At 42.3% G+C, this 18,049-nt stretch overlaps 1 protein-coding gene across 1 annotated transcript in view; it reads left to right on the forward strand.

Annotated features, from left to right (window-relative positions):
• Window positions 1-18,049, forward strand: part of cemip (cell migration inducing hyaluronidase 1) — a 177,300-nt gene that overhangs the window by 113,716 nt on the left and 45,535 nt on the right. Inside the window, exons 12-13 of the mRNA XM_052130572.1 lie at window positions 13,315-13,484; window positions 17,448-17,657. Coding sequence (XP_051986532.1) covers window positions 13,315-13,484; window positions 17,448-17,657 — 380 coding nt within the window. The remainder of the gene's footprint in view (window positions 1-13,314; window positions 13,485-17,447; window positions 17,658-18,049) is intronic.

Raw genomic sequence — 18,049 nt, forward strand, 5'->3', positions numbered from 1 at the left:
TTAGGTTAAAAAAATTCTCTATTTTTAATCACCTTTTTGCAGCACTAGTTAATATGATATGATCGTGCGGTGTGACAAAGTTTTTAAAAGTATAAATGTCTTTTGTAGTCTCAAATAATGTGAGATAATGAAAGCTGCATGCATATTAATTATAAAAGAATGATCAAAGTGCTGTTTAAATAGGTTTATTTCACATTGCAGATATACAAAGAGGCGTCTCAGGACATATCAACTTCCCAAAATTATTTAATGTCAACTACCCATATACCGATGCAGTTGGCACTATGCAGAAAAAGTATGTTATTCCAAACACAGTCAGTCTCCAAATTTGCATCCATAATTAATAAGGAAATAGCCAGCTTGGATAATTACTGACATCACTCATAGTTAATAAGCAGTTGTTGGGACCCATGGCTTTAACATTTTGATTTCCTTCTCATTGAGGATTTTCCAAAGAGCATTTCCACTCCTTTGCCTTAAGTTATGGCGCTTCTGCATAATTGTTTCTGTCAAGTAATAACAGGACAGCTCTCATTTTCTCTCTATTTCTAATGTCAGCTCTGTCATGTTGAGTGGAAGAAAGGGCTGTCTTTTTTGTGCATCTTGTACATGTCAAAGGAAATTCATTCTTAAAAGAGGAGAGATAATCAAAGATTAAGAAAGCACATTTTAATAGTCAGAACTGTGCAATAACATTTGCTATTTCAGCTACTGTATTTTTTATGTTAAGATAATAGTAGAACTTTCAGCTAAAAGCTTTTTTTTTTTTTTCTAACTGTTGAAGCCCATTTATAAACTTGCCGTGACAGGTGTTCATTTAAATGGTAGAGCTCTCTGAATTATTTGAATAATTTTCTAGGAAAGCAACATGTACTTTAGTGGTGTATGTTAAGCCAACTGTCAACATTACTGGTGCTATTAATAATTCCTTAGGCTCATAACTCGTCCCACACCGTTCATGCTATGGACATAAATGTTACTGTACCTCAATGCGGATTGTTGAAGAGAGGTGTGCAGTCACTTTTCAAAGCATTCAGACTAAAGATGGTTGCCTACTGGATGATAAAATGGGTGCAAATATCCTACAGACTTAAATTAAGTCATTGAGACTCACGTTTGTTGATAAATGTAAAAATACAATTTTGATTATAGTATCAAAGATTGTGTTTAAGTAGGAGAGATATTTCCAGCTTTCTGTCTATTGCTTGCTGCTCTCAGTTGTTGTACAAGAAAGTCACTTAGTGTCATGCTGACTCCTACTTATTACTATAGCAACCAATTAAGAGCTGCCAAAAGATTTATTATTTTGCCTGGACACACCAGTCCGAATTGATGCCTTGCAAATGATCGTGCTAAAGTCCTAAATATTGGATATTAAAAACAAATCAAATAATCTTCAATGTATTCACTCAAAATGAAAATTGTCATAATTTACTCTTGACAACCTTATGTTGTTCCAATGCCATATGACTTTCTTTTTTCCATACAACGCAAAAAGAGATGTTTGGAAGAATGGAGCCTCAGTCACCATTCACTTTCATTGTATGGAAAAAAAGATGCATTGAAAGTGAATGGTGACAGGTTAACATACTACTTAACATAGCCCTTTGTGTTCCTTGGATAAAATGGTAATATGGCTTTGGAACACATGAGGGTCAGCATATGATGAGATTTTCTTTTTTTTTTTTTTTAAGGAATAGTTCACCCAAAAATTGCAATTATCCCATCATGTACTCACACTCATGCCATCCTAGATGTATATGACTTTCTTTCATCTGCTGAACTCAAATTAAGATTTTTAGAAGAATTTATTGGCTCTTTTGGTCCATATCTTTTGGGCAAATGAATGGGGACAATTTTTGAAGCTCCAAAAATCACAAGTCAGCATAAAAGTAAACCAATGTCTTTAGAAGCGATATGACATGTAGATGAGAAACAGGTCTATATGACAGTGTTTTAATCCATATCTTCAGAAGTGATATGATAGATGTGGGTGAGAAACAGATTTATATTTAAGTCCTTTATGACAGATCTCTTGTTACTTTGAAGTTGGACGCAGGAGCCGGGTGAACAATCCAATGTGAGTTGACATCACAGTCAACCAACAAGTTGCTTTTCAGCACATCATAAAATTATTTAACACACAGAACACTCTGCTGAATCTCTCCTCCAGCTCTCACTGTAACACATAACCTGTTAGAGATCATTTCCCACAGGTGTCAATCCTTACCGTTCTTCCTCTCCCGGCCTCGCTCCCCTCAGACGTTGCTCGGCCACGCCCACATCACCACATCTTTTTTCCATAAATTCTCCTCCCTTCTCAGTCAATGTCCACTTTAACTTTCACATTCTTCATGCATACCACCCCCTACTGGGCAGGGGGAAGAATTTCTAGCAAAAAAGACTTAAGTATTTATTATGTTTCTTACCCACAATTATCATATCACTTCTGAAGATATGGATTAAAACACTGGAGTCGTATGTATTTCTTTTATGGTGCCTTTATATGCTTTTTGGAGCGTCAATTTTGGTGCCTTTGCATTCACTTGCATTGTATGGACCTACAGAGCTCAGATATTCTTCTAAAAATCATAATTTGTGTAGTGGTCACCGCCCCCATAATTTGCGAGTGGTCACCGCCCCCTGAGCAGGCTCCCAACAGACTCGACGGCTGTTTTCTTCAAAGCCGTCACCGCGCTCCCTTCCTGCCGGAACTCCACGCCGAGCTCTCTAAATCGTGGAACGCGCCTCTCTCGGCCTGGACTCGATCCCATGTCTCCACCGGTCTCGCTTCAGTGGACGGCGCCGCCGAGAAGGGCTACTCTTCCATCCCCCCGTTCGAGGATTCGGTAGCAGCACACCTTTGCCCGCCCTCCGCGAGATGGCGGTCTAAACCAGTTCTCCCGTCTAAGGCCTGCAGAACTACTTCCGCCTGTGTTGGCCGCGCCTATTCCGCCGCCAGCCAAGCCGCATCTGCTCTGCATTCCATGGCCGTCTTGCAGATCCTCCAAGCGGACCTTCTTCGGGAGTGGGATGAGAGAGGCAGGCACCCAGAGGCTGTTACAGATCTAAGGAGCGCGACGGACCTCGCCCTTCTCGCCACCAAAGCTGCAGCCCAAGCTATAGGGAAGTGCATGGCCTCGCTGACTGTAACCGAGAGACACCTGTGGCTAACGCTAGCCGACATGGGAGAAACTGAGCGCTCCACGTTCCTCATCGCGCCACTCTCTCCGTCCGGTCTCTTCGGTTTCGCGGTAAGTGGCATTGTTGACCGTTTTTCGGAAGTCCAGAAAGCCACCCAAGCCATGAATCTCTTCCTGCCTCGCCGCGCTAGCTCCTCTGCAGGCCGCCCACGTAGCCAGCCTCCTGCACGAGCATCTTCACAGCGCCCAGCTCAACAAAGCCAGACTTCCCAGCGCCGACAGGGCGGCTGCCCCAGATCGCGCTCAGACAGCCGCCGCAGACCACCGCCCCCCCCGCGGGCCTCGGCCTAAGATTGCGCTGAAACCAGAGCAACCGAAGTCCTCCTAGCTTTGTTGAACAAACGACGGCTCAGTCCCGACGCGGCCGGACCACCGTCAAAGCTTCGCCCCCTGTCAGTCCCCTTCTCTCAGGCTACTGCAGTGGTGAATTTAGCAGCCAAAAAGCCGGTGACACTGCCCGCTTGCCTGCACTCAAACGCCATTTTCACGGCGACCCAAATAAATCTTGTAAAGAGCAAACATGTCTTATGTGTAGAAAATGTGCCCACAACCCTGTGTTCGCCCCTACACACAAGCATAACACATCCCGTGCCCCTATCAGAGCACGCTCTCATAAAGCGATTACTGAACCGCTCGAGCGTCAGAGTCAATGAAAGCGCCCACAAATGCGTCGCAGCGCCCATTCTCTGGCCGCTCTGTCACACGACCAGCCCTATGTGTAGAAAGCGTGCCCACAATCCAGTGTTCACTTCTGCACACAAGCACTGCATGTCTCGTGTCCCCACCAGAGCACGCTCACATAAAGTGATTACGAACCGCTCGGCGCTAGAGTCAATAAATGCGCCCACGAATACGTCGCGCGCCCATTCTCTGCCTGCTCTGTTACACGGCCAGCAAACATTCCTCTGTGTGTAAGTCCCGTGCCCATGACTATGCTTGCGCATCACGTAACAGATGTGACTCTTTCCCCATTCATTCCAATCGGAAGTCACTCACAAAACAGCCTGTTCATGCTGTCTGCGAGCAATCATGCATAAACACACTAAACGCGCTCACACATTTTGTTCAGCTCTGTGTGCGGCAATCAGAGCGAATTGGCCATTCACCCTCTAGCGTTACGCTTCAAAGCGTGGGAAGCTATTCCAGGGATATCCAAGTGGGTGTTAAGCACAATACAACAGGGCTATTTGCTACAGTTCTATCGCCGCCCTCCTCGCTTCAGAGCTGGCTCGAAACCACTGTGAACACGGAAGCAGCGTGCATGCTTCGTTCAGAAATAGCAAGCCTTCTGTGCAAAGGGCCATAGAGAAAGTGCCACCCTCTCTGAGCGAGTCGGGGCTTTACAGCCGTTATTTTCTTGTTCCCAAGAAAGACGGCTGCCTCAGACCCATATTAGATCTCAGGGTTTTGAACAAGGTGCTTGCAAAAGACCGTTCAAAATGCTTACAATCAGGAAACTCCTCGCGCATGTGCGCCAGGGGACTGGTTTATTTCTCTCGATCTGAAAGATGCATACTTTCAGATTCAGATAAATCCCGTCACAGGCCATTCTTGAGATTCAGCCTTGACGGTCAGGTTTATCAATACACCGTCCTTCCGTTCGGCCTGTCCTTAGCACCCGTACTTTCACGAAGTGCATGGATGCGGCGCTTCGCACCCCTCGCGGAGTCAGGGTTTGCGAATTCTGAACTATTTGGACGACTGGCTGATTATGGCTCAGTCACATATGGAGCTTCTGTCTCACAGAGCAGTTCTCCTCAGCCATCTGAACAGTTTGGGTCTTGCAGTCAATTGGACCAAGAGCTCACTACAGCCCAGTCAGACAATTTCCTTCCTTGGGATAGAACTAGACTCCGTGGCAATGACGGCTCGCTTATCTACACAGCGCGCGCGCCGTGTTCAGCGACTAGCCGCATCTTTTCAGATGAACAGCCTCACGCCTCTGAAGAAATTCCAGAGAGCGCTAGGTTACATAGCCTCAGCAGCCGCAGCAGTACTTCAGCTGGGTTTACTGCACATGCGCCCGCTTCAGCATTGGCTAAGCACCCGTGCGTCTCGCCGGGCTTGGGCCACAGGCCGCCAGCCCATCAAGGTGACTCAGACCTGTATTTCAGCTCTGCAGCCTTGGACAGTGGCCGAGTGGTATCAGCGAGGAGTGACAATGGGAGCTGTATCTCGCCGAAAAGTCATCTTGACAGACGGCGTCCAACTTCGGGTTGGAGCGCGGTCTCGCGAGGGCTCTCCGGTTTTCGGCCTATGGTCAGTTCAGGAAAAGCTCCTTCACATAAATTGTCTGGAAATGATAGCGGTCGATGCACGCTGCGTCGCTTTCTCCCGGTCATTCAGGGTCACCACGTCCTGGTCCGTTCGGACAACAGATCTGTGGTATCCTACCTAAACCGTCAGGGCGGTGTCAGATCCAGGAACCTTTTCCATCTGACGGAACGCATACTGAGTTGGTCCCAGTGCCACCTGGGCTCGCTGAGGGCGACGCGCGTGCCAGGCCACCTGAACGGCGGCCCGGACAGACTGTCCAGAGACAATATTCCCCAGGGAATGGTCCCTGCACGCTCAAACAGTCCAGGCGTTATGGCACCTATTCGGCAGAGCAGAGATAGACCTCTTTGCGTCAGAAGAGAACTCTCACTGCCCGATATTTTTCTCAGCGAGGACGCAGCTGGCCCAGGACTGGCCCAGGCCCGCTTACGCCTTCCCCCGTCTCGCTATTGCCACAGGTAATGCAGAGGATCAGGAAACGCGTCACTCGGTGCTCCTCATAGCCCCTCGTTGGGAGAATCAGACATGGTTCCCGGAGCTTACGCAGCTGTCACTGACAGCGCCGTGGCCCATCCCAGTGAGAGCAGATCTCCTCTCTCAAGCTCGCGGCACAATCTGGCATCCCCACCCAGAGCTGGGCTGCATGCGTGGGTGATCAACGACTACCCGTCGCTCTGCCAGAAGGAGTAATAAATACCATTATACACGCTAGAGCCCCTTCCACAAGAAGACTCTATGCGTCAAAATGGTCTGTGTTCTCAAAATGGTGCACCGACAGAGACCTGGACCCGCGGACATGTGGGGTGTCATCGCTGCTCGTATTTCTACAAGAGCTGCTGGATAAGGGCAGATCCCCATCCACGCTCAAAGTGTATGTGGCAGCCGTTGCGGCGTTCGCTGAACCCCTGCACGGCCAGTCATGGGGAAAAAACGAGCTGGTCATCCGCTTCCTTAGGGGAGCTAGAAGGATGAAACCCGCGCCCCCATCGGTTCCTATCTGGGATCTTTCTATAGTTCTCGAAACTATGAAAGCCCCCTTTCGAACCGCTTCAATCCGTGGATTTGAAATACCTTTCACTCAAAACCGTTTTTCTGACTGCCCTGTCATCAGTCAAGCGTGTGGGAGACCTTCACGCGCTGTCTGTCAGCTGCGTGTCTTGAGTTTGGACCAAGTGACTCCAAGGTCATTTTAAAACCTAGACACGGCTATGTTCCCAAGGTGATCGGTACTCCTTTCAGAGCACAGGTCATTTCCCTATCGGCGCTACCAGCATCCGATAGTGAACGCGACGCCAATCTCCTTTGCCCAGTCAGAGCACTGAGATTGTATACCGCGCGCTCCGCCTCTTTCAGACGCTCTGAGCAGCTTTTCGTTTCGTTCGGAGGGCGCACCAAAGGTCTCGCCGCCTCGAAACAGACACTATCTAGATGGATAGTGGATGCTATTGCTGCTGCATACGCGTCAAAAGACCTGCCATGCCTGTTGGGCATTAGGGCTCACTCCACTAGAGGCATGGCATCCTCGTGGGCATGGTCCAGCGGGATTCCCATTCACGACATATGTGTGGCAGCGGGATGGACTTCCCCCTCCACATTTGTCAGATTTTACAATATGGAAGTGCCCGCTCTGCAGGCAAAACTACTAGCGGTTTAATACGCTACATGCACTGATGGGACACATTCCACACAGACCTGCACCGCCGCTCTGTCGTTCCCTTCCCACTATGTGCTTATATATTACACAAACACTGACCCGCATTCTTGCCGGCCAAATCTTATTTCCCCACTCATAAGGGCTCCCGGGTTCCCCTTAATTCCCTGGGGCTCATACAGTGGATGCTTGGCGCGACGGCGTTGACAATGGGTTCCGTGAGCGTAAGCTAGCTTACGCAATACGAGAGAACCTCTCGTAAGAGAACATATCGGTTACCTAACGTAACCTCGGTTCTCTCTAGATGAGGGAACGAGTATTGCGTAGCCGGCCGTGCTTCGCGCCACGGCGACTTTTCGCTTCAGTCAATGAAAACCAGGGTTCCAGCCTACGAACTACGCTTATATGCACTGTAGTCACGCCCTTTTGGCGGGCTTTGATGCAGTGAGCGCGGACGCCTCTCATTGGATGCGAGTTCAGCCCAAGCTCGTCTATAGGCTGCAGCAGTTGCCGCAGAGCAACCAATGAGCTCGCTAGCTAGCCCGCTCAAGGTCTGCAGCTGCCGCACTGCGTTGACAATGGATACAAAATTAAGGATAATTTTTTGGCTTCAATATCTCAGAAAAGATTAATCTTTCCCGTAGCATAAGCTAGCTTACGCAATACTCGTTCCCTCATCTAGAGAGAACCGAGGTTACGTTAGGTAACCGATACGTTCTCTACCAGCCCAAGTCTCTATAATATTCTGGTCCCTAGATATGGCTCGGGTCCTTCAAGTCCAGTTGCTTCGAACAATATAGCAAACCTCTCCTTTACAACCTGCATGATATGAATAATGTATGTCCATAGCGCAAACGGTGCAAGACAAGTTATGTACCAAAGTTTTTGGTGGAAAATGTAAAAAGAACAATAATACAGTAATAAACAAAAATGGTGATAATTGCTTCTAGCAAACACCACTAAAAAGCTTGATAGTATGTCAAATTCAAATGAATTTGTTGGTGTTTTGGCTGTAAATGCGTGTGTATGTGCAAGCACTTCCTTTGATCTCAGCTGGTCTCTCCGGGTAACTGATATTAACATCTCACCTCACACAGCTCACTCCATAACTGAATTAAAGTTAATGATCTGTTATACTATATATAGCTCTCTTTGTGATATTGTTGAGGAGAACAGGTCAAGGTATGTTCAGCTTGTGGGCATGTCACAGTGACTCATCTCTCTCTCTCTCTCACACACACGCACACACACACTCGACAACACTAATTAAATATGGACACAACTCACACCACATCAAAAATCTACTCACGTAGGTCCTTCTACCAGCACCCATGGCAATTCAGTGTGTGTGGATGCGAATGTGTGTTTACTAGGTAATTTCTCAATAGAGTCTGTAATTAAGACCTTAATGACACAGAATACAAGTCTGCCTGCACATCACAGCTTAGACGTGTGTGTATGTCTGTGTGTAATTGTGTATGCGTCATGACAGCTCCCACAAGTGTATGCGCATTTACGTGTCCATCCTTTGAACTTTGTGTTTGTACACGCCAAGAATTCCCTGTCTTGGTTGGGCGGAGGTCACACAGTCATTACCGTTGGTCATAATTTGTCTTGACTCCCTCTACGATCAGACCAGGTTGTCTTGCACGTGGGCGATGGTAAACGAGGAAGAATGTCATGAAACACAAAGCACTGGCTGTATTCATTGCAGAATTCCTCTGGAATTTAAAGATGCATGTAGCTATATGTTAATGAAGCGCTCTCCGGAGATTGATGGTGAACGCTTGTCGCTCTTTGTTTCCGTCTCAGAAGCTTAGGGCGGATGTGTTTGATCGCCACTTTAAGACCGTTATAAAAGCCATTAGACATTTTTCCAGCCCTGAGGAAACCGATTTGATCCTCTTCAGGTATCAGTAGAGACGCCCCTCTCATCCCAAGTGAATGTGTGCGTTTGTTTGTCTAATTGCAAAGCATACAGTGGCTCTGTTTCAAAGCCTAGTGAGCGGCCTAACTAGACTAAAACTAGTCTTAAGGCAACAAAGGTGTGCTTCCGACATCTAGGCTGTTACAAATTGAGTTGCCATCTAATATTTCTTCTTTTGGACAAATTCCGAGGGAACATCACATGTATCCGTCATGGAGAAGGCCATCGGAGAATGCATTGTGATGAGTTCAATAAATCGCTTATAATAAAAACAGCAACATCCAATAAGAAAAGAGGTATTGTCAATTTTGAATTGATGGGTTCTATAAACTGGAATAGTTGAAAGTAATTTAAACAGAAACAGTTCAGCTTTAATTTTTATTATTTATTTTTTTAATACTCAAGAATGCCTAACCTCAGACAATGATTTTATTACATTACCGCCAATGTTGGGCATAATCTATTTACATAGTTATTAATTACTTTATTACTTTTTTCAGACAGTATACTTTACAGTAGTTTAACATTACATGTTAAATTCATATAATCAGATTACAGTAACTGACTTTCAATTAAGGTGATTACTTTTAAGTACATTTTGAATTTTCACATATTTCAAAACTAATATTATTTATGTAGAACACATGCCAATTATGAATTATGTTAAGATGTACATCTGTCTGTGTTTCTGTAAATGAAAGTAAATATAAACATTATTTTGAATTTCTTGAGCGGGAAGCCAAACACGATGAAGTAATCAGTAAAGTCAGTAATCTGATTACAATTTTAGAGAAGTAATTAGTAATTTGCTTTTACCTTTTTTTTAATAGTTTACCCAAAACTATCCACTGTAAACATGAGTTTTGTTTGTTTTTACAAATGTTAGATACTGTTGATTGCAGTAAGTGTTGATGGAGTGTTCTCTATTAAGAATTGTGTCGATGAGTGTTATTTTTTGCAGTGTTTGGATTTGGTGTTGATTTTATTTCGATGAAGTACATGCAAATATGACGTTTTTTGGTGACAGGGCAAGTGTGTTTGTCTGTGGGGGGCATCTACTGAATGTGCCCCACTTGTGGCCAAGCAGATCTAGATAGCAGTTACAATCTGTTGACCCTGTTTGTTGTCTTTGTGAACTTCCGCCGCTCTCGCATCTGTTTGCTGTGTGCAAGCTGTCAGCTAATTTGATGGTGATGTTTAATGCGAGAGCAGGCAGACTGACATGTGTGATTGAAATAGACCTGCATCTGTCTTGTCAGCGCATATCCAATAATATGACGCTCAATAATTAGACAGCTGCAAACTGCAAATTGTTCTTAATAAACTGCATTAAAAAAAATTGCGCAGACCTTCCGGTCTGGACTACAAAATCTAGTATCTTTATTTTAGAAACCCAGAGATGAATGTTATTGCTCAGAAGTTGCTCTTTCATAGCTCAGTTGACTTAATCAAGTTGCAATTAAGTATGATGCTCCTAAAGAAAATGTTCAGATTCTTCTAAAAGTTATACAAATAAATAAATATAGACGCAAATGAGACAACTGTTCACTTGAGAGTTATGCAAGTCATGTGGATCACATATTTGTGATAATTTGATCAAGGACGAAGTGTTTTAGTTCATACTGCTATCTAGTTTTACACAAGATACATTTACTCAAGATGCAAAATTGTCTACATAAATAGTCTAATTTTCAGATTATATTTCTTGATTTTTTTAATCATAAACCTCACCAAATTTACCAATGAAAGGCATTTATTTATAATGCCTAATAATAAACCTTATAATATTGTCTCGTAAATAATTGTAACAACATTTATATGATGATATAATATTTACTTATTTGTGGTTATAACTTTTAATATTATGATCAATTATAACACATGATGAAACTTGTATTTATAATGCATTATAAGGGTATTCTTAACACTTTATATGCCTTATAATAAAACTTCTTGTGAATTTGTATGTTCTCAGAACACAAATGTGATCCACAATTTACAGTGCCAGTGCCTAGCCTTTAGTAGGCGTAGTGGCACAGGGCTGTTAATCAGATGGTCGCTGGTTCGAACCCCACGGCCACCACCATTGTGCCCTTGAGCAAGGCACTTAACTCCAGGTTGCTCCAGGGGGATTGTCCCTGTAATAATTGAACCGTAAGTCGCGTTGGATAAAAGTGTCTGCCAAATGCGTAAATGTAAATGTAATAGAGCTGTTGCTTAGCAGATAACTCTTTCACATCTGAAATAATGTTATGTGGTTTTGTTGATTTTATTAAATGCTTTATTTTCTAAGTATTACAATAAAAATGTTCAAAGCAAATGTGTCTTATAACCACTTCATAATACCGTATGTCTGTTTAAAAGAAGATCTACTGTAGCTTTTATTACTTTATTTAAAGCAGACAAAGGCCACTTATTAATGATTATGACCGCATTATAAAGCCTTTTGGATTTTTACAAGAAGACAATGCATTTGTCATTTGACTATTTGTCTCATAAGTTAAAGGAAGATAAAGTGCAGGTTTTGATTTAAAAAAGAACAATGTCAAAATATGAAACTTATAATACATTATAAGACCTATAATACATTATACTTAAAAGAAATGTGGATAAAACATGGTGTTGATCATGTTATAATGCAGTATATTCTTAAAAGTTATAACCATAAATAGGTAAGTATCATTAGGGCCCAAGCACTGAAAGTGCGGAGGCCCTATTGTTCTTCTAATGATTATTATTATTATTTGCTTTCCATGGCGTCTCATTGATGTGTAGGAGGAACAATTGAACTATTAAAAGAGATCTCATTTGTGAGATTTCTTGCCCATGGGTCTCTCCGTCTGTGTCTTGCTTGTCCCTGCCTTGCTTGTCGTGTTTGTCTCTCTTCTGTTAGACAGGAAACTCGAGCTCCAGCCAAATAGTGGCTGAAGTAATTTCAAGAAAATGAATAAATGAGCAATGAGAGGACTTGTCATCCATTAGGAAGAGCAATTTGTCAACATTGCCTGGTCTTTTGGGGCCTGTTGGAGGAGGACGGTGTGAAAAGCGAGAGCTGGGCTTCCCTGTCTGTGATTATCAGAAGCGCTCTTGAGTCCTGGAGACTTTTCAGTATCTAGGTCAGGCGGGAGGAATGGTATCTGTCTCTCTATCTCACTCTCTCCCTTTCCCTCTATGCCTTATCCATTTTGAGCCATGCAATAAAAAAAAAAAAAAAAAAGATATCTGATGGAATGTCCCTATATCCCTCTCTCTCATTTGGCCTATTTTTCTCTCTCAACTTTTCTAATATATTTCTCCATGAATTTTTCCTCTTAATCACTCTCTTTCTCAATACTACAGTTCCTCAGTCCTATTATAGAACACATTGCTGACTCTCTGACAACTTGGTGTGTTGTGATTAATATTTTGTGTGGGAACTTCATAAATTATGTGCAGTGCTGGTCCTACCCCGTTTTGGCACCCTAGGCGAGACCCTCCCACTGCTACTCCAAGGAACATGTCCAATAAACATGGGATTGGCTTTGTAATCTTTGGTACTTCAAAGTGCTTTCATGTAATGTTAGTATGATGCACCTTTAGTTAGAAAATGTGTTTACTTGCAGTAGATAATAGTTCACCGGCTGCACACGCACATGCACATGATGATTGAATGCACCTGCAGGTTTTGTTTCAATGAATTGTAAGTAAATATCAGCATTCGTTCAGCGTTGTTTTTGTTCTCTGTCTTCTAAAGCGTCCCCTTAATGTTTTACAGTGTGACAAAGAGCTTAAAACGATTCAGCCCACACGTTAGACAAAATTCATTGAGAAGAGGGATTATTTAACGCATCGGGCATCACTCTGATTCATGAGTCCCATGTTCGTGTGCTGTGTTCACAATGGCATACTATCTATATTACTATCACTATTTTTGCCAAACACAGATATCATAGAAACAGCAGTAGTATGGTTGTAAGGCATTTAGTACATGGCCTATGTGTTCTGAGGAGGGTGCCACAACACGTCTGTTTTTCTATCTCTCTCTCTCTCTCTCTCTGTCTCTGTCTGTTTGTTGTTGCTGTGGCACCATAGTACTGTGATGGTATCAAATGATAATACTATTCTTCTTTCATATACTTCATGATGTTGAATGATTAACATTTTCATGTACCATGTTTTTTTGTTAGGGATAGTAGCTAAAGGTAATTACGAAGGAAGGACACATTCACCAAACAGGTGTGAAAAATGACATGTGTTTGTGTACGCATGTCCTTCAGGTAAACCAATGTACCTTCACATGGGAGAGGAGGTGGATGGCGTTGACATGCGTGCAGAAGTGGGGCTGTTAAGCCGCAACATCCTCATCAGAGGCGAGATGCAGTCCACCTGTTACGGCAGCGATGCCTGCAAATTCTTCTCATTTGACACTTTTGGTGGACATCTTAAGGTATCCCTCCTTGTGTCACTTTAAAAAATAAAAATAAATCGTATTTTTGTCTAGTTTTCCAGCAAAATATCAAAACATCCTTAAAACAAGACAAATTTATATGAGAAGCAAAACGAAGTAAGATATTAAAGGGTTAGTTTACCCAAAAATGGAAATTCTCTCATCATTTATTCACCCTCATGCCATCTAAGATGTGTATGACTTTCTTTCTTCTGCAGAACACAAATGAAGATTTTTAGAAGAGTATCTCAGCTCTTTTGGTTCATATAATACGAATGGTATAAAGTGAATGGTGGCCAGGCCTTTGAAGCTCCAAAAAGCAGATCAAGTCAACATAAACATAATCCATCAAACCCCAACGATTCAGTCTGTTTTGGGTGAGAACAGTGTAATAAGTTAACTCCTTTTTCACTTTACATCTTGACAGCAATGTAGAGTAATCGAGCTTGAAATCTGGTTTGTGCCAAGAGATCGCAATGACAAGGTCTGCATTTAAAAAGGAGTTCGATTTTGGTCTGTTCACACCCTAAACCAACTGGATCGCTTCAGAAGATATTGATTAAACATCCGGAGTCTTGTGTATTACCTTTTATGCTGACTTGATCTGCTTTTTGGAGCTTCATAGGCTTGGCCACCATTCACTTGCATTGTATGGACCTACAGAGCTGAGATATTCTAAAAATCTTTATTTGTGTTCTGCAGAAATAGTCATTGACACATGGGATGGCATGAGGGTAAATGATGTGAGAATTTTCTTTTTTGGCATTTTTGAATCCTGTTAGAGATTATTCAGGTGTCTGGAGTGATGCTGCACAGTTCTGTGTGCCAGATCGCAGTGGTCTGCTGCATCCTCCGCTATATAGTGCTCAATTCATTCTTGGTGAATTCCCTCCTTAAATCTTACATCATTTTGCATCTGTGAGTGTGTCTTGTTTTAAGGTTGTTTGGCTATATTTCCTGGAAAACAAGACAAACACACTAAGAATTATTTCTGCAGTATATTTCTCAGCCTCAAAGACTCCCTCAGTGGAGTATCTCCACAGGCTCATCCAAACATGAATGTTCACACCAAGAATGAATAATTGCTACAATGGCACCTCTAGCATGACATTAACACTTTGTCAGACAAGTAGAATGGAATAATTTTTGGCTTCTGCTCATGTGCGAAGAGTCTGTCAGTGTGTGTGTGTGTGTGTGTGTGTGTGTGTGTGTGTGTGTGTGTGTGTGTACGTGATGGGGCAACTCAAGCAGCTGACCTCTCAGGTAATTGGCCCAGATCTTGCTGTTCCTTTCCCCTCCTTACCTTTGCTGTCATGAAGAAGGTTGCCCTGTTTCTCCACTCCAGAACAAATTTCCCCCTGTAACAACTAGGTCATCCTGTCTTTCTAGTCATGAGAAAACTACACTTGCCAAAAGCTGCCTTGAGTAATATTGTTAAAACAATAAACAGTTGTCACATCTTAAGAAAACATGTCTTAAAAGCAGTCGTTCACCCCAAAAAATCTAATTCTGTCATCATTTACTCTCCCCCACGTTGTTCCAAATCTACATGACTTTCTTTCTTCCTTGGAAAACAAAAGGAGTAGTTTAACAAAATTCACACAGCTTTTTTCCATACAATTAAAGCATATAGTGACCACAGGCTGTCAACCACCAAAACAGATACAACAGCCCCAATGAAAATCAGACACAACAGCTCCATAAAAGCATCATCAAAGTAGTCCATATACCTTGTGAGCTTTATTCCAAGTCGTCTGAAGTCATATGATAGCTTTGTGTGAGGAGCAGCTTGAAATTTAAGTCTTTATTCATTGAAAATCATTCATTTTTTTTCATTGTGGCTAAAAGTCTTCTGATGTATTGTTTTTTTGTTGTTGTTAATAATGCTGCCTTCACATGCTTTCGGAATTATCATAAAAATACAAATTTCCTTCTCTGAAGTTCCACATGAATGCCCCGTCAAGTTGTAATTTCGACTGGGAAATTCGGAGATAATTTTGATACCTGATTGTCCGAGTTGAAAGAAGATATAAACATTCAACATGGCAGACAAGAGTACAGTTTCAATGTTTAGTAGTAAAGTAGTAAATGACGGTTTTATTACATTTTCTAAATGCAGCTACCATATTATCGCTTGCCTTTTCAGTCACATACATTTACGTATATCAGGAACTTTTTGATACTATTGCACATTTTTACACCGAGAAAATAGCATGTATTTTACCAAAATTCCATTATCGTTAGCCAGTTGGCTAGCTTGTATTACGGTGTCAAAATAAGAGTTCCTCAAGAAACCTGGTGTCCTCCATGTTCCCAACAACAAAGCAATTAAAAGTGACATGCTCATAGTTATGAATTCAGAAGTATGAAGCAGGACAGTTCTGATAGCAATTAAAGGCAGCATAACTCTTGGCAACTCATGTTTTTGGTCTCAAAGTCATAAATGCTCTAATTATTTGGTTGGAATGTGTTCAGTAAAACACAGCCGTATCTGTGTTTGTAGAGAGAGAATTTGTTAATAACACAGTATTAATACAAAAATGTCAGTCAAAATTCCTCTTCCCTCACACACCCACACAAAAACATGTTCAGCATCCTCAATTAGAGTAATTAATCCTTAACATCTGAACAGAATATTTCCTGATTTTTGGGGTCTAGTTTATGGTCTTCAGCCCCAAGAGAGGTCATGAAAGTGGCTTCCAATGTCATCAATGTCACATTCTTATGATATTTGCCAGACAGGCTAATTTAATATATGAAGCATTTAGAGAAATGTCAGACTGTAGGGGTGAAGCTATGAGTTTGGCTGTTCAAAAGGATGAGAGAGAGTAATTAGAGCCAAAGTTTGCCATTTTCCCCTGAGAAACCTCAAATCATTTCAGTATCACTTGTATTCTTGTGTATTGCATTGATACTGTATGAGATGTGACATATATCACATTCTTTGACTTAAAACGATCTGATTTAGGTTGCAAAAAAGAGCACCAATGAAGTATGTAAGTGGACATGCATGTGACAATAAGAGAATGGAAGACAATCTTGTTGACACATTTACTTCCTGCCTGTGCATATATTCACACATAGACTAACGTGTACTTACAGACACTCAAAACATATTCAGAAAGGGTGAAGATTTCTCACTTCCTTTTCTGTTTTTTCCCCCTTACTTTCTAGATTCCTAGACATTCCTAGATTTGACACATGTTCTCCATATTAAAGGGATGCGTAGTTAACCCAAAAATTACAATTCTGTTATTATTTACCCTCTCTCATGTTGTTCCACACCTGAATCACTTTCTTCTGTTGAACACAATGGAAAGGTTTTGAAGAATGTTCGCACTGCTGCTGTCCATACAATGAAATTTAATAGTGACCAGGGGATTTAATGTTAAAAAAACAAACAAACAAACACAAAACCACCATAAAAGTATAAGCGTAGTCCACATGACTCATGTATCACATTAGTCAAGTCTTCTAAAGCCCATGATAGCTTTAAGTGAGGAACAGACTTAAATTTAAACTGTTATGCACTTAAAATCTTGCCTTGAAAATATTGTTTAACAGCCATGCCACTATTCAACACTCACTGTTTAGAAAGGAGCATTCTATATAAAAATATATTTTTGTGTTCCACGGTAGAAAGAAAGTGGCATTCCACTCGAAATGCCACATTTGTGGTGAAATTAAAATGAAAGTTTATTTGGAAGCGACAGTGTGTCAATTTTTTGGGGCTTTCTCAACATGCAGTAACTCACTGATGTGCTATGTGCTGAATTCAGAGACCCTTCCCTCGAAATCCAATCACAAGTAGTAATAGCAGATGCATTAGAGATGTTAATACCTGGCTTAAACAGCGAATTGTCTCGGCTGACCACATGTGATTGGATCACCTAAGAAGTATGTTAACACCAGGTGTAAACAGGCCATATTGACATTGGCATTGTCTCTCTGTTTTCTCTTCAGATGGAGCGAGGGTTCCGTGCGATGCATGTGGAAGGGGTGGAGTTAAAACATATGGGACAGCAGTCTTTGGGACACTACCCCATTCACTTTCATATGAACGGGGACGTAGATCAGAAAGGAGGCTACTACCCACCTACTTACGTGAAAGATTTGTCCATTCATCACTCCTTTTCCCGATGTGTCACCATTCACGGCTCCAACGGGCTGCTGGTGAGTTTCAGGCACAAATGCCAGAGGATTGCAGGAGCAAACATGCTTCTTTCAGTCCAACTCTGTTAAAAATTTTATAGACTTGAATATTTAAATACAGTACTACCAGGTCCAGTAAAATTTGTTTCCACAACTTTCACACAATTTTGCCATAGAACTGGGGGTCGACTGATATGGATCTGTGATTTGGCACCCTTTACAGTGACTATACAGCATCGTCACTCTAATGTTGCCATCCACACACCTATATCGGCTTCAGCTCAAGGGCATTTTTGGGCTGCTGCCTGCAAATTTTTATACTCAAATTTAAAGGCTCACCATTCACACATACAGTGGACTAATTGCCAAAAACAATTGGCTTACTTTTCAGAGCCCCCCCTCCCCACCAAGTT

Source organism: Xyrauchen texanus, chromosome 1, assembly GCF_025860055.1.
Source record: "Xyrauchen texanus isolate HMW12.3.18 chromosome 1, RBS_HiC_50CHRs, whole genome shotgun sequence".
NCBI lineage: Eukaryota > Metazoa > Chordata > Actinopteri > Cypriniformes > Catostomidae > Xyrauchen > Xyrauchen texanus.